We start from the raw sequence: 18,313 nt of genomic DNA, 5'->3' as shown, positions 1-18,313 counted from the left end.
AATTATTATTACACTTTACTTAAGTTTACTTAGGTTAATGCTTTAGCATATTAGATGTCATGTAGACACTTAAGAATATGCATAGACATATGAATTGTCTTTTTGACAACACAGGAGTTAGCAACTTATTTGAGCACATGGTGTCTACAACATCTCTTTATGAGATACATCTATGTAAACTTATCCTCTCATCATCGCACAAACTCTTGTACTCAATGGAGGATAATCCACTCTTGGTGGACATGTGCTTAGTTGTGATGTTTATCTCTTTGCTAACTCCTAGTCATTCTAGTTGCCTTTATATACAGGCACTTCCAGTGTGTATTCATCTCATATATAATTATCAAATATCCATTATCATCTTGATCATTATTGAGATTCTCATTTGATCATCATTAGTCTCTCTTTTGCTAATGCTTGAGCTTCTTGATCTTGGCATCATTTTTCCCTTAGGAAAATTCTTACATAGTATCAAAGCCATAGGAGTTTCATTGCATAGCCATTGGAGAGGTTTTTTTTGCATGTCAAGATTGGAGCTTGTTGGTGCAAATCAAATATTGGTATCACATTTATAAGGTCAAAAAACCCTCAAATTGATTTTTGTTTCATCAAAATTTAAACATCTAAGGCAAAATTTAGAGTCATTTGATTTTTGAAGGTGCGATGACAATGATTAAGGAAAAATAATTATAGAGGTGATTTTCAAATAGCGATATCTCCCTCATACAGAATCTTTTTTTTTGAGCGATTTTTTTTTTTTTTTGGGTAGAATTTCATGATCTACACATTGATGCAGATTGTTTGTGATCTCTATTCCTAAATTTTTCTGCAAATTGCAAATCCCAATTTTTTTCAAGTTCAAAGGCTTATTTCAAGCTCATCTAGACACATATTAAGGTGCTATTTTTTTTTAGAGTGCATGATTTTTTGTCTACTTTCCATATCTAGTATAAGTTTGGAGTAATTTTGAGTAGACATAGTACTTCCAAATTTTGGTCACATTTTGGCCTATTGGCACTTGTAATTAATTAGATTCTTAAGAGGTCTTGTGTCTTATCTTGTTGAGTCTGATATAGCTTCATATTTCTTGTTGTGACCAACAAAATTAGAACTCCACTTAGGCCCTAAATTGGCAAATGGCGATTGTAATCGCACTAAAAATAAAGTGCCAAATCATGCATTGGGGGGGTTTCTTTGATTTCTTTTTTTTCATTTTTGGGGTGCATACATTATTTGATCTCATGGAGTTATGTTAAAAGTGTCACTTTGGTTTAAGATTCAAATTGACAAAAAGGAACTATCAAAAATGGAGTGTTTTGATGATTGATCATCTAAGAGAACATAAGGAAGTGTTTCCTTATATATATTCAAAGATATTTCCACCTAATACTAATTGGGGACATCTTTCTCTTCTTCTTTGCTTTATGTATGACAGTATGAGTAAGGAATCTTTGCTCCTCTTAGTAAGGCAAGTAGTTGTTAGGATATTTGGATGTGTCTTTGGGAAGCATATGGAGATCCATGAGTCCCTCCATTACCAGAGGACATTCTACCTCCAGTCACTCTAGTTGTGGTACCTACAACTCTAGTTGAGATCATACCTCCTAATGCTCATGTTGCTTCTACTAATCCCATTCTAGCCACAGATGCTCCTGATTCAGTGCAACAGGAAACACCATGTCTTCCCATTTTAGCTTCATGGGATGACTTCCTTCTAGAAATTGTAGTTTTATTTGTGGAATCTTATATTGAAGATGTGGGAGACATTATTGATGACATCCATCTTCTCTTTGTTGAGGAGAATTCTTCTTCACTTATTATAGGGGAACACTTTGAGCCTCAACCACTTGATCTTTCCTTTGAGACTGACATGATTATGGACACTTCTTTTCAATAGTTGGAGGAGGACTCTTTTAAGGAGACATATCAGTCTTTGGGGATTGTATTCTAGTTTCCTTAGACATCATCTCTTTTGAGGATTATTTCTACTAGTTGGGGAGCATTCTCTACTACACCTATGGCACCACTTTTTCCTACAAGGAGGAACATCATCCAGTTTTTATGGTGTAGCTTCTTCATTCATCAAGGAGCATCTTTCATGGGTGTGCATTCATCATTGAGGGGAGCCTACATTGACTCTCTTCCCATAGCTTCCTATAAGGATGATTCCTTGTCTTTGGAGTTTGATTCACTTTAATACATGGACATGTTACCTTGTTTGCCACCTTCTTTTGGGCATCCACCAAATTGGCTTGTGGCATCTACATTCATCAAGGATTTGTCAACATATGAGTAGACTTTAGAGGCAGCATCCATAGTATACTACATATGGATTCCTCATCCATCTTCCTATCCACAATGGGAAGTATACTTGCACCTATACTTGGTGTATCTTCTTCCTAAAGGGAGAAATGTCATTTGTAGGCATTGGATACTTTTTTGTCTTCATGACATCCTTGCAGGAGATTATTCAATATGGGGGGATACCATCATGTATTTTTTCTTATGGGGGATTTATGCTTGTACATGCATGATGTATGTCATACTAGGGGGGTCTTGATTACTCCATCCTTGCATGCATCTTGTATTTCTTCATCTCTCTCTTTGGAGGAGGTTTTTCCCATGAGGTTTTCCCTCTTTCTCCATTTTTAAAGAGATTCCATAGCATTGTATGTAGAGAATTACATTTATACATGGGTATCTAACATGGCCTAGCAGCCAGGACTCACATTGCATCTTGCATTTAGCTTTGTGAGCTTAAGTGCATTCCCCTAAGTTGCACTTAAGGGGGGGTGTTAGTGTAAATAATTAATTATTATTACACTTTACTTAAGTTTACTTAGGTTAATGCTTTAGCATATTAGTTGTCATGTAGACACTTAGGAATATGCATAGACATATGAGTTGTCTTGTTGACAACACAGGGGTTAGCAGCTTTTGTGAGCGCATGGTGTCTACAACATTTCTTTATGAGATACACCTATGTAAACTTATCGTCTCATCATCACAAAAACTCTTGTGCCTAATGAAGGATAATCCACTCTTGTTGGACATGTGCTTAGTTATGAGGTTTATCTCTTTGCTGACTCCTAGTCATTCTAGTTACCTTTATATATAGTCACTTCTAGTGTGTATAGTCACTTCTAGTGTGTAGTCATATATTCATATCAGGTCGAAAGGCCCCACGGTTTGAAAGTTATTACAATTTTTTAGTTTTTGGAGACCTCCTAACAATGCTTCAAAGTCAGCTTAGGGGTATTAAATGACCTCAAATAGGGCCAAAAAATGGGGGACAAGCAAAGCTGGTCCATAGGGCTATAGAGCACTTTGAGAGCTTTTCGAAAATGTAAATGGTTCGTCAATCGGAGCTACAGTTCAAAAGTTATACCTCCCAAAAGTTCGGTTACCGTTTCTGGATTCTTCTAGATTTGCATCGACTTCTAACATAGCTTCTGGAGCCTTCTATTTGGTCAGTGGATGCCAACTAGCACTTTCTAGAATGTACTCCTAATCCTTAAACATCCGGGGTCTATTTAAGAACATTTCTGGCATTGTAAAGGAAGTTCGGAGTGGAGTTTGAGAGAAGGTACTAAAAGGAGAAATTATCTCCAAACTTATACTATTGTAAGCCCTTAGGGCATGTTTTGAAGTCTATTTTCTCTATACTGAATGTATTAGCTTATTTACAAAGTTAATAAAATTTCCCTTTCCTATTATGTCCATTCTGTGCTTGGGTTGTGTCCCCATCAAGTGGTATTAGAGTTGGTTTTCCTGCGTATGTAGACAGAGCACTGACTGTAAGGCAATTTGCACTAGGACTGTGTGGTTGTGGGTTTGAGTTAAGAAGATGCCTCCACGAAGAGAGCATAGTGGAAGGGTCGGAGCTATTAATCCTGAGGAGGTTAGAGCCCTCTAATGGCAGGTACAAGTGTTGCAGGAGGAGCTTCGTAGAGGAACAAATGTTGCCACAGGTGACGAAAGTGAGGATGACAATGAAGAAGAAGAAATTGGACCAAAAGGGGAATTTTGTGGAAAGGTTATGAATTAGGTAGAGGAAATGCTTTTTAGGGCCATTACTAAGTTTGGGAAAAGACCTACAATTGATGTGGGTGTATTTTTCAGGAAATCTGAAACCAGATGAGTTGATTGATTGGATCAATGAACTAGAAGAGTACTTTGAGTATGAGGATATGAGGGATCCAGATAGGGTTAAGTTTGCAAAGGCCAAACTGAAAGGCCATGCCAAAATCTAGTGGCAAGAGGTTTCATTGGAAAGAAATAGAAGAGGAAAGGAGAAGATCACAAGGTGGGATCATATGGTGGACAAATTAAAGAAGCAATTCATTCCTGTTGACTACAAGCTTGATTTGTTTAAGAAGATGCATGGGTTAAAGCAAGTAGGAAAATCAGTCCAAGAATATATAGAGGAGTTCTACCGACTTCTTATTAGAGCAGGGAATGCAGAAGAAAATAAGGAGAAGGTTGCTCATTATATCAGTGGGTTATGACCTAGCATCCAGGAGAAATTAAGTCTGGTAAGAATGACCAGCGTTGAAGAGGCATACCAGTTTGCCCTATGAGTTGAAGAGAAGTTAAATAAAATGTTTGAAGGGAGACAAAGAGGGAACGGTCAAGGAGGAAGGGGTAGGGTAGGTCATTTGGAGGCCGAAATGAAACCCAAAAGAAAAATGAAGATGTGGGTACTAGCAGGAACCAGAGGAACGAGGGTTTCAACCACTCCCATGATCAAGACTTTGGAAATCAAAGAGGAAGAGGTAGAGGATGTGGACAAGGAAGAGGAGGCTTCTGTGGTACCTATTTCCATTGCAATGAAGAAGGTCATCGTGCCTTTGAATGCCCTCAATGACAAGGAAGGACAGATAGGAGAGCTGAGGGTCAAGCTAGGGTTGCTCATGTGGACGAGGATGCACAATCATCACATTTAGAGGATGCAGAAAGAGGAGAGACTTTAGTAAATGAAAGGGTCCCACTAAGTGGTGAGATTGAACCAAGACAAAGGAGGAGTTTATTCTGTACCAAGTGCAAATGTGAGGATAAATGTTGCGATGTGATCATTGATGGTGGTAGCACTGATAACTTGGTATCAGAGGAGATGGTCTCTAAGCTGAAGTTCAAGAGGGAGAAACACCCTCAGCCCTATCGGATTGCTTGGGTGAAGGATGATCATAAGGTCCTGGTAAGTGAACAATGTTTAGTGAAATTCAAAATTGGGAGTTACCATGATGAAGTTCTTTGTGATGTTATTCCAATGGATGTTTGCCATCTATTATTGGGTAGACTGTGGCAGTTTGATAGGCATGTAGTACATGATGGTCACGCAAACACATACTCTCTAACAAAGGATGGATTTCGCCACAAATTGAAGCCCATGAAAAAGGAAGGTGAAAAGGTATGTAGCAGTGCTAGGATTTGTCTTGTTGATGGAAGGAAGTTTTTAGATGGCATGAAACATTAGCGTATGTGCTATGCTTTGATTCCTAGGAAAGATAAAGAAGGTAGTAGTGAAATACCACTCGAAGTTTCAGATTTACTAGGTGAATTTGGAGATGTCATCTCTGATAATTTTCTAGAAGGATTGCCACTGGTAAGGCAAATCAGTCATCAGATAGATTTAATTCTAGGAGCTAGTTTGCCTAACAAGGCTGCTCACAGGATGACTCCTACTAAAATTGAGGAGCTAAATAGACAGGTTCAGGAGCTATTGAGGAAGGGCTTAATTCAGGAGAGCCTGAGTCCATGTGCAGTACCTACAGTACTAGCACCAAAGAAGGATGGAGAGTGGAGGATGTGTACAGACTCTCGATCTATAAATAAGATAACCATCAAGTATCAGTTACCTTTGCCAAGAATGGATGATCTTATGGATTGCTTGAGTGGAGCTCAGTACTTCACAAAGATAGATCTCAAAAGTGGCTATCATCAGATATGGATTCGAGAAGGAGATGAGTGGAAAATAGTCTTCAAGACCAAGGAGGGTCTTTATGAGTGTTTAGTCATGCCCTTTGGATTGACAAACACCCCAAGCACCTTCATGCGGCTTATGAATGAGGTACTTAAGAAGTTCTTGGGAAAATTTGTTATTGTCTATTTGGATGATATTTTAATTTTTAGCAAGACTTTGGAAGAACATTTATTGCATATTCGTAGTGTCCTTGAAAGGTTAAGGGAAGAGAAACTGTTAATTAATTTGAAGAAGTGTATCTTTGCAAAAAGGGAGCTAGTCTACTTGGGGTTTGTTATATCACCTGAAGGTCTCAAAATGGATCCAAAAAAGGTAAAAGCCATCTTGGAATGGCCTACTCCAAGGTCTCCTACTGAGGTAAGATCATTTCATGGTCTGGTTAGTTTTTACAGAAAGTTCATTAATAATTTCAATGGCATATGTGCACCCCTGACTAACACAATAAGAGGGGATAGAAAAGAGTTCAAATGGACTATGGCAACTGCGAGAAGTTTTGAATTGTTGAAGAAGAAGGTGGTAGAGCAACCTGTGTTGGCACTTCCAGATTTTAGAAAGGTGTTCCAAGTGGATTGTGATGCTAGTGGCAATGCTATTGGAGCTATATTGAGTCAAGAAGGTAAGCCTATTGCATATTTTAGTGAAAAATTGAATGATGCGAAAAAGAAGTATTCTGTTTATGATCAAGAGTTCTATGCAATAGTTCAGGCCTTAAAGAAATGGAGGCATTATTTATTTCCAAAAGAATTTTTTTTGTATACTGATCATCAGGCATTACAGTACCTAAATAGCCAAGGTAAATTGAATCAAAGGCATATGAAGTGGGTAGAGTTCTTGCAAAGCTATACATTTGTGTTGAAGCATAGAAGTGGAAAATCTAACAGGGTTGTAGATGCACTAAGTAGGAGACAGTTGTTGCTTACAGTAATGCAGGTTAAAGTAGTTAGGTTTGATGAACTCAAGAATCTGTACCCTGAGGATCCTGATTTTGCTGAAGCATGGAAAGCTTGTAAAGAGCCTATTGCTATAGAAAAAACCAAGTGGCTAGACTATCTGATTCAGGATGGAATGTTGTTCAAAGGTAGTCAATTATGCATTCCAAGGAGTTCCATGACGGAAAATCTGATTAAGGAGAAACACAGTGGAGGGATGGTAGGACATTTTGGTCGAGATAAGACCATCACCATTCTTAGAGAACATTATTTTTGGCCTCAGATTTCACAGGATGTGAAGAAGTTTGTACAGAGTTGTCAGATTTGTCAAGTTGCCAAGGATTTAGTCACAATACTGGACTTTATCAGCCATTACCTGTTCCATCAAAGCCATGGGAGGACATAAGTATGGATTTTGTTCTTGGATTGTTGAGGACACAAAGGGGTAATGACTCAATATTTGTGGTGGTTGATAGGTTCTCCAAAATGGCACATTTCATTCCATGCCACAAAACTCATGATGTTGTCCATATTGCAGACTTGTTTTTTAGAGAGGTGGTAAGACTACATGGTCTTCCAAGGAGTATAGTTTTTGACAAAGATACTAAATTTGTGGGGTATTTCTGGAGTACATTGTGGAAGAAGTTGAGAACAGACTTGAAATTTAGTTCCACACACCACCCGCAGACTAATAGCCAAACAGAAGTGGTAAATAGAAGTCTGGGCAATTTGTTGAGATGTTTAGTTGGGGATAAGCCCAAGGGGTGGGATTTGATTCTACCACAAGCAAAGTTTGCTTACAATAACTCTATAAATAGGAGTACTAGAAAATAACCATTCCAAATTGTATGTGGAAGTAGCCCAAGGACTAGTCCAGAATTGAGGAAGATAGAGCAAGGGGAGAGGACAAGTGTTGAAGCTAAAGAATTTGCTAAACATATCAAGTGTCTACATGAGGAGGTTCAGGCACACATTACCAAGATGAATCAAGAGTATAAAGCTAGGGCTGATCAAAGGTGAAGACATAAGGAATTCCAAGTAGGGGATCTAGTCATGGTACACTTACGAAAAGAAATATTTCCAGCCGGTACTTACAACAAGCTAAAAATGAAAAAATTTGGTCCCTGCAAAATTCTGAAGAAACATGACTCAGGAAATGCATATGAGGTGGAGTTGCCAGATGGTATTCACATTTCTCTTGTTTTCAACATTGCAGACTTAACAGAGTATCATGATGATGGTGCAGATGAGGAGCTAATGTTAGAGCCATGTCCAATTCCTACTTCTAAGAAGGAGGAGATAGAAGACATTCTAGATTATCATGTGGGTAGGAGTACTAGAAATAGGCAGTATGAAGAGTATTTGGTCAAGTGGAAAGGATGGTTGATAGAGGACTCAACTTGGATTTCAGCAGCTGAGGTTTCCCATTTGGGATTTCCTCTACCATTCATAAAGTGACAGGGTCACTTTTCAATCTACCTTGGGTGTCTAATGTAGGAGCATCCAGAGGTATAAGGGCAATCCTGTGTCAACATAAAAAATGTACTTAGACTTAGTTTCTATTACATGTGTTTTCATTTCTAGATACCCATTTGGGTTAAATAAAGGTTCCAACTCTCATAGTTCCACTATCAGTGTTCTAGGATAGAGTATTTGAACACCTTGGGATATGTGTAAATGCCAAAAAAATAGGAGTATGTAATTGAGCCATCATTTTGGTGAACTATAAGGTGTAAATTTGTCAAAAGATTGTAATTGTAATTTAGAGCATTCCAAAAAAAGAATCAGGTCGAAAGGCCCCATGGTTTGAAAGTTATTGCAATTTTTTGATTTTTGGAGACCTCCTAAGAATGCTTCAAAGTCAAGTTAGGGGCATTAAATGACTTTGAATAGGGATGAAAAATGGGGGACGAGCAAAGCTGGTCCATAGGGCTATAGAGTGCTTTGAGAGCTTTCCGAAAATGTAAACGGTTTGTTAATCAGACTACGGTTCAAAAGTTATGCCTCCCAAAAGTTCGGTTACCATTTCTGGGTTCTTCTAGATTTGCGTCAACTTCTAACACAGCTTTTGGAGCCTTCTATTTGGTCGGTGGATGTCAACTAGCACTTTCTAGAATGTACTCCTAATTCTTAAACCTCCAGGGTCTATTTAAGAACATTTATGGCATTGTAAAAGGCAGTTCGGAGTGGAGTTTGAGGGAAGGTACTAAAAGGAGAAATTATCTCCAGACTTATATTGTTGTAAGCCCTTAGGGCATGTTTTGAAGTCTATTTTCTATGTACTGAATGTATTAGCTTATTTACAAAGTTAATAAAATTTCCCTTTCCTGTTATGTCCATTTTGTGCTTGGGTTGAAGTGATGGGGACACAACCCAAGCACAGAATGGACACAACAGGAAAGGAAAATTTTATTAACTTTGTAAATAAGCTAATACATTCAGTACAGAGAAAATAGACTTCAAAACATGCCCTAAGGGCTTACAACAGTATAAGTCTAGAGATAATTTCTCCTTTTAGTACCTTCCCTCAAACTCCACTCCAAACTGCCTTTTACAATGCCATTTCTTAAATAGACCTCGGAGGTTTAAGGATTAGGAGTACATTCTAGAAAGTGCTAGTTGGCATCCACCGACCAAATAGAAAGCTCTAAATTACAATTACAATCTTTCGACCAATTTACACCTTCTAGTTCACCAAAATGATGGCTCAATTACATACTCCTTTTTTTGGTATTTACACGTATCCCAAGGTGTTCAAATACTCTATCCTAGAACACTGATAGTGGAACTGTGAGAGTTGGAACCTTTATTTGACCCAAATGGGTATCTAGAAATGAAAGCACATGTAATAGAAACTAAGTCTAAGTACATTTTTTTGGTTGACACAGGATTGCCCTTATACTTCTGGATGCTCCTACATCACATATCTTCATAATAATCCCTTGAGTTAGCCTTGAGGCTTTCCTAATTAATTGTAATATGATAATTAATTAATTACAATTACAATACCACTGTCGGCTCACAATCTATACAAAACTTCACACATGCGATATTAGAGCTTACACTGACTATTCTCTATCACTACTTGACTACACATCTCTTCATTACATCTCAGATGTATGATAGCCAAAAAACATCAAGAACTCATTTCCCAATACTCTATCTCTAAACTACTCTATGTACATCAGATACATCTTCCATACGTCTTCAATTTAGACTCTGCACACTTGACCACATCATCAAGACATTGTGCCAAACATGTCCATAATTGTGCATCACCAGACAATCAAACCATTGTCTATACCATCAAGATCTTTTTCTTCTACTTAGCCAGTCTTTACAAAAATCATACTATGTTGACATCAATGACAAATGTAGTCATGAATGCAACATGTCAATACTCTCCAATGCTCAGGATACTCCCTTAAAGTAGTGTCATTAGCATACCTGCTAACACGCTCACCAATAAATCTATTGGTTTATGGATCCCAATGATCATTTGACCAATCATCTCCTCTAGACTCTTTGCAATCCAAGAGCTTTTTATAATAGTTGTGTATAGCCCATGTAATTGTATCAACTATTTTTTATTAATAAATAATTCCCTACTAGAGTGTGGATGTAGACACAATTTTTCCAAACCATGATAAATAGTTGTATTCTTGTATTTTGTCTTCTGCTTAAGTTTTCCCATTTATCTTCTTGTTTGATATGTATAAAATCATTTTAATATTTCCATTGTAGATCAAGAGAGTTCATTTCAAGGGCAAGTAGGATATTGGTGACTAGATTGGGGGGAGTTCATCTTTGACCTTACTTATAGGGAGAATTTGATTGTGTTTCCCTATAGTGGCTAAAATGTAACAAGGGAAAATCCCATTAAACTATGCTAATAATCACAACCCCAAGTCCAAGCATGAGCAATATATGTCATTGTTATGGAATAGTGAGCTCTGCTACATCAAATCTATATTTGCTAGCATGTGCTTTCAATGCAAAGAAGGCATAGTCCATATATAGGTACTTTATACTTGAAGCACTATATCTAGCTTCTTTTTTTGTGAATTTCTATCAAATAATTCAAGTGTTAAAGCCCGTGATTTCACAATGACACATGATGGATTCCATAGTCACACATATATTTTCCATTCATTTCTTGTAATTTCCCCATATGCATAGTTATCCACCCTCAAGTGCAACCTAGTGATCATCTCCATTGTGGAAATTTGAACTTCATGATAGTGCAACAATTGCATTTAGTTGGCTTCTTGATTTAATCAAGTTGTCATAATGACATTCTTGAAAAATCTTCTTCATGAATCTCTTGAAAATATTACTCATCATGACTAATTGATTTGAGAAATTATTTCAAATGGTTTGCCATGTGTATGTTTTGAATTTGTCCATTAACTATTTTCTCCTCTTATACATTTTAGGGTTCTTGAAATCTCTAATCCCAACTCTAACTTTCTAACATTAATTTTTCCAAAATGTTGTGGTTTTGGGGAGAGGGAGTGCATATGTATTTGGGGAGAGAGAGGAAATATTGATGGAGGTGGTGAAAAGTTGACCCTTAACCATTAACATTTTCTTAATTAAGCTCTTAACCTTTTAGTTAAGATATTAACCTTTTTTAAAGTTGGTATTTTATTTTGTATTTTGAATTTTAACTAGAACATTTTACTCATAGCTTTGGATTGAAAATTTTGAAGTGCATGATGTTAGAATAGTTTGAATCATGAGACTACCAAAAATTGGGTTGACCTTGACCATTTTAAAGCGTGGTGTTTGATGTTCATTTGCCCATTTTGACTTAAAATATTGAAATTTTAGTGGGGTAAATGCAACAACAAGAAGTTGTCAAGATAAGTACACAATTTTTAGGAAACAATATTTTGACAATATATTTGAGATAAGTAGAACATATTTTTTTGTGAAAAGTTAAATTGTGATATTGCTATCCAGATTCAATTATGTAGTTTTTGAGTCAAACTAATTGACTTATGCTTCATGAGTTGAAGGCATTTTCTAATAAATGGTTCATATGATACAAAACTTCAAGAAGGTTTTACAAATTTAGTTGTAAGAAAAGTGGGCCTAATCATGAAGGAAAATTTAAAGTTGAGTTTGTTTGAGTTAGAGTAGTACTAGGATGTGTAACCTATGGAAGTATCCATGATTCACCTTTATGAGCATCATTCAAGTGCAATAAGTGATAACAAATTTCTTTATTCATATGAAACAAAGATTCTCATGAACTACCACTCATGAAATATAGATCACTAAATGTGGCTCAAAAAAAATGTACAATCAATCATGATAAAAATGAATTATTATTTTAATTTATTGTCTTTTGTAACCAAACATCTTTAACAACAACATTTATTTTTATTCTTAGTTAAGTTAAATATTTATTAAGAAAAAATAATTAACTAAAATTTTATCAATTTTTTTGTCTTACTAGTTAGTTAACTAAGTTTTCTACTCCTCATTTTTACTTTTGCTTAATTTTTTTACAAGATATTACATGATTAATTAGATAAGGATCAATAATCATTTGACATGTTGTATAGAGATGAAAGATGATAACTTTATATATAACAAGGGTTGCACGAGTAGCTTGAGTCGCTACCTACTATCCTACTATCTGGAACAAGAAAGAAGTGTGGAAGAGGGGAAAAGAATGTGCACTTCACCATCAAGCCAATCAAGCCAATCATTAGATAAACTAAGTAGATGAAAGCATTGAATTCTAATTATACAGCTACATAGATTTTTTGTAATAAAACTATCTAGCTTCCTTGTAATAAAACTTATAATATGTGCTTGAAGAATGCAATGTTTGTTCCAATCACAATCATTCTATTCTAAAGAAAAAATTAGAATGTAGCTTAGAAGCTCAGAGATCACAGATGTACATTACTAGGCGGGTGGGATCTATAGTATTGATACTTGTTATAAAGAACCTCTTCACGGGCCCTACTATTCTGTGGCTAACGAATGATGCATACATACAATGGAAATTACTAAATTGAATCATGAGTATATTAATTAATTAAAACGTAGAAACCAGTTGAAGTCAACTTTGATATTGCTTGCTGAAATAAAATTATTTCATTCACATAGTAATTCATGAAAAATCTTTCTATAGCAGATAGTTGAAAATTAAGAGCTCAATATAAATATGCCCACAAAGACAGAAAGTCATTGTCTGGTACAAAAATTAATTCTTATATATTTCTAGTTCTGACAGTTTATTATAACTTATAACCTATAGGATAAATTACATCTACATTTCAGCTGGAACCTCTAAATGCATGAATTGAAAGATCACATTTGCATCACCATCTAACCAAATTTTAATTTTTTTCGTTAGGCCAAACCTTTACAAACATATATTTTCAGATGATAAGGCAATTCAATATTTGTCTTTGAAATGCAAAATGGTATAACAATAACATATATTAAGGTTTTGATTTTTAATATAGTGAAATTTCAGTTTGTTTTATTATGCTGACTCTATTATAGTGTCATTGAGTAATCAACGCTGAAATGCAAGGTATTCCTACAAATATAAATTTGGAGGAATGGGCAAAGGAAGATTGTTGGCAAATTTTTTGCATAATTCCCAACTTGTACAAGCTTATGTAGTAAATATATCACAGACGTGTGGAAGCTATCAAGAAGCTATATATAGTATGAATACAATGCTTATAAGTAGTTTAGGGTTTAATGTACTACATTTTGATTTTATCCAATATAAATGGTATTGGAGCATCATCCAAACACGAGGGACTCGGATGAAAGAAATTTATATGGTCAACATCATAGTCTGATCTCTTTCGAGTGGGTAAGTAGTAATCTTTACTACCTAAAAGTACATGTAATTTAATATTAACTAGGATTGTCCTAGAGGAATTTTATCTTTCAATTAACACCCAAGCTAGTGCAAACACCATGGCATCATGCATACATGAGTCTTTTAGATCAGATTGTACTTAGTCTTTTAGGCCAAATTATATAAGTCATTTAAGATACATTATTTTAGACCACTGTATTCAATATTTTATCTAGAAAGTATTCCTTTAGCAGGGCCTAAAATTCCCAAATTTTAGACATTGAATCACCTACATAGCTTGATCTGCCAAAATGTTCCATATTGATGCACCATTGAAAAGTTGTTCAATAGTCCTAAATTCTTGAGTGTACAACTATTGAAAATTATGAGAAATGAGAAATAATCATTTTACAGTGTACACCATCTAAATTGAGAGGAGTTTTTTTAAGGTGGGCATGGAAGCTTTCATGGCCTCCCACTAAGAAAAAAATTCATTCTATTATTTGTACAGGATATAGCCGGTTCACACACGACACCAATACCTTTGTATTTTCCTAAAAATTCATTCATTTGCGACTCTCAGAACAAATCCCACCTTTAATTGTCAATTCTCCAACATAACATGTCCAATAAGATGGAATAAATATTATCTTTGATTCAAACCTTATGTCCTCTGCCCTTAATTTGTGACAATTTTTTCAATTGTAGTGCTCAATTCAAAGCTCTCACAAAGAAATCAAAATCAATTGTGTCTTGAACTCCCTTTAGAAATTGAAGCCTTTGTAGGCTTAACTGAACCCAGTCTTCTTGTACGCAAAACCTTAAATTGTTTCAAGAAATGGTGGAGTTGAAATCTCCAAACAATTTAATTAATTTTTTTTTGAAAGCAGCTGAAACATGAATCACTAGAACCTGAACAGAACCAATTTTTATTAATCACGATCTAATTCTTATGATGGATAAATTAGGGTGATTCAAAATTAAAATGTTCATCTATCAGACCATGTTGTCAAAGCCTATTTATGTGATGTGTGACCCGAATGAAATGTGTGCAAAATATCTTCACCTACAAAAAAAGAATTTGACTGGTTTTCGATATTCATACAGGATTTCAATATTTAGAGAGGATGGAAATAGATTATTGCTAATGGAAATTGTTTATAACCTTAAAAAGCATGCACGGGTCTTATTTGCATTATTTTCCTCCTTTTAATCTTTTTCTATGTTAACTTTATGTCTGGTTCGCACACAGATTTATATTATAAATTTTCTAAGAAGCTTACACCTCATTCCATGCAACTAATGGATGGACACCAAGTTTTATTTTTTGCAAACATTGCATGTTTGGAAAATTGCAATAGCAGACAGGTAGCTGCCTTTCCCAAATGACAATTGCCATATTGCAAAATTTTGGGTAATATTTGTGGTGAGAAAGGAAAAAACCACCGACAAAAAGCATAACAGCCAATGAGAAAATATTAATTTCTATATATGACATCAACTAATTTTAATATATTTTATAAACAATAGTCTTAACTATCATATTCGTGTCTCTTATATATTTGGATTCTTCACTTGTCAGATATGGAGCGAGCAGTAACTGCAAAATCCTCTGCTTTAAGCATTGCTTCCATCAATATGGATCGGCTATAGTGTGACCCTACTTTCTGGGCCTTCTCTTCTGCTTAAGGGCCCGTTTGGTCGTAGGCGTAGGAATGGAGAATAGGCATGTAATATTGGGAATAGGAATGGCTATTCCAATAACAGGTATTTTTTGGAATGGGTATAAGCTCATTTTAGAGGCAAAATGGGAATACGTATTCCTATTCCCTGTTCCAAGTGACGAACCAAACACAAAATGGAAAACGTATTCCAACTTTTCTATTCCTATTCCAGTAACCAAACGGGGCCTTGTTTTCTTGGAATTGAGGAGGGGGGTCCGTAGTTTTGAGTTGGTAATCAGTAGCACTATGGATATGTATTTATAGTGGCTTCATCATTATTTGTAAAATAATCTGGAAGGCAAATCAATAAACTTTTACATCAAGGCATGATTTAATATACTGAGAATAGTACGTTAGGAGCATTATATACTGTAAGGCCCCGTTTGGTTGCTGGAAGATGAGGGCCAAAACCGGGTTATCAGGGGCAAAACCAGGTTTTGTAAAAAAACTTTGTTGTTTGGTTAGTTAAAATTATAACCCGGTTTTCAATTTCATCTTCCAATTTTGGTCAAAAATTGGAAGAAGTTTCTTCCAGTAAAAAGGTGGAATTCGAAATTAAAACCAGGTTTTGAATTTTATGACAGTTTTTTTAATAATATTGTGGGGTCCACAGTATATTCATCTTCCGTGTCAACCAAACGGACCATTGGCTTTCCAAACCACAAAACCAGGTTTTCGAAAACCTGGTTATAAGATAACCTGGTTATGTCAAAAATTCATCTTCCCCAACCAAACAGGGCCTAAGATACTCTCAGCGAGAGTGAGTTAATGTTTTTAAACTCGGTCACAAGGTTTTCCACGTGCATTGTCGAAAGGGAGCTAGAAGATTACTTTGTGATCATGTTTTGTCCCATCAATGCTTCCTTCTGTTAAGATCCGGTGAGATTTTGCTTTGATCACAAAATAAATAAAAAATAATATATTATTTCTGTGACCTCTAAGGATTGAACTCTTAAAGCAAGCTAAATTGTAGATTACTTCTGTGCCGTCTCACGTTTAAAATCTGAAAGTGAGCTAAATTGTAAATAATTGATCTGACATGACACAACAAATTATTTGCAACTCTGAAAGTGATTGGCTTTGCTTTATCTCTTTGCACTGTGAGCGATCAATAATGGTGTAAGGTTTGACTTGACTTGAAGCTTAAGACACCCTCGCGCCTATTTAATTAGGTAATGTCTCTCTGTAACATATACTCTTTAAGCCCGGCTCTTCCAAAGAGTTCTTCAAGGATATTTGTGAGTCGGGAATCATGTCTAAAGAAAGGATTGCAGGTTCTGTATTAAAAAGGTAATCAGTCCTTGTTCTTTCAATGTTTTTTTTAATCTAAACCCTTTGGTTAGGGTTGTAACGATCTTGTTGTATCTCAATTTCTTCACACTGCAATCACGTTTCATTAGAGATTTTTCGGGTGGTTACATGATATGTTTGTGAAATACAGACTGCAAGGCAAGGTTGCTTTAATCACAGGAGGATCGGGAGGAATTGGTGAGGCTAGCGTTAGGTTGTTTGCCAGTCATGGAGCCCACGTCATAATTGCAGACATTGCAGACGATGCCGGAAGGAAAGTTGCAGAATCGCTTTCTCCATGTGTGAGATACATCCACTGCGACGTGAGCAAAGAGAAAGATGTAAGCGCAGCAGTGGATTTGGCGATGGAAAAGCACGGGAAGGTGGACATAATGTTTAATAACGCAGGAATCTCCAGCAAGCAAAAGGGGAGCGTGGCAGAGTATGATATGGAGGAATACGAGCAAGTGATGAATATCAATGCAAAGGGGGTAATGCACGGGATTAAGCACGCGGCCCGGGTTATGATCCCAAATAAAAGGGGCTGCATTATTTCTACTGCAAGTATTGCAGGTGTCATGGGAGGAATCTGTCGTTATTCCTACACAGCCTCAAAACATGCAGTCATTGGGATGACTAAAAATGGAGCAATCGAACTGGGTAAATATGGAATCAGAGTGAATTGCATTTCTCCTGCAGTAGTTGTCACAGATATGGCAATAAAGTACTTTGGAATGAGCCCTTCAGCAGAGGCAAAGGCACAGCTGGAGGACTCGCTGAAAAGCGCGGCTGTCTTGAAGGAAGCTACGCTTGAAGCGGAGGATATAGCACAGGCTGCTTTGTATCTGGCGAGTGAGGAGTCAAAATATGTGAGTGGTCGGAATATTGTGGTCGATGGGGGAATAACGATTACAAACAGCGATTGGGTACTGTACCAGTGAATAAGGCATAAAAACTCTTTCGTATTCAATATATTTCTAAATTATAAGAATTAAATAGTCAAATTAATTTATTTTTCTAAGCCTAATTTCTTTGTATGATATTTAAAAGTGGTATATGATAACATGTTGTTTCATTACATCGAATATTATATTATAATAAATAAATTTTATCTTGTAATCGTTTGATTGTTAGTATGGATTGTTTGTTTGGGACCTAGTCTTACATTAATGTAAATTTTGAATTTCCCACTCTATAGAGAAAAAGGTTAGTACTTGAAGACAAACGGGTATGTTGGGGTTTCCTTTCACACGAAGAGAAGAATTTGTAGACTTGGTTTAAGAATTTGAATTTGTAGACTTGGTTTAAGAATTTGAAAATTCATACGGAATGATATATACATAGATACATTTACTTTTAGAGACCTTATGAACTTGTGTACAAAGAGTTGTGACTTAATAGTATGTGTTTCACCAGTGCTTGTTTAGGAATTGAATGAGTCCAATTAGATCATACTATGTGGTTGAGTTCTAGATGAGAAACAAATATTGATTAGAATAATTGGTGTTGATGAAAATATATAGTTTTAAAGAACTAGCAAGTTTTAGTG

The 18,313-nt window shown here is 36.0% G+C and overlaps 1 protein-coding gene across 1 annotated transcript; it reads left to right on the top strand.

Moving 5' to 3' along the window:
- Window positions 1-16,551: 16,551 nt before the first annotated feature.
- LOC149570098 (short-chain dehydrogenase reductase 2a-like) lies at window positions 16,552-17,791 on the top strand. The gene is made up of 2 exons (XM_089822749.1): window positions 16,552-16,764; window positions 16,916-17,791. The coding sequence occupies exons 1-2, from the start codon at window positions 16,727-16,729 to the stop codon at window positions 17,703-17,705; spliced, it is 828 nt and encodes a 275-aa protein (XP_089678875.1). The 5' UTR covers window positions 16,552-16,726; the 3' UTR covers window positions 17,706-17,791.
- Window positions 17,792-18,313: the final 522 nt, after the last annotated feature.

The sequence above is a fragment of the Cupressus sempervirens genome, chromosome 3 (genome assembly GCF_028749045.1).
Source record: "Cupressus sempervirens isolate cs-2001-9-10 chromosome 3, ASM2874904v1, whole genome shotgun sequence".
Lineage (NCBI taxonomy): Eukaryota > Viridiplantae > Streptophyta > Pinopsida > Cupressales > Cupressaceae > Cupressus > Cupressus sempervirens.
The sequence above is the reverse complement of the archived record's forward strand: the minus strand, read 5'-3'. Positions and strand labels throughout refer to the sequence as shown.

What these genes read in the sequence shown, in the direction of transcription:
- LOC149570098 (XM_089822749.1), top strand. Translation starts at nt 16,727, where the DNA reads ATGTCTAAAGAAAGGATTGCAGGTTCTGTATTAAAAAG. An exon ending in GCAGGTTCTGTATTAAAAAG is followed by an intron (nt 16,765 to 16,915) that starts GTAATCAGTCCT and finishes TGTGAAATACAG; the next exon opens with ACTGCAAGGCAAGGTTGCTT.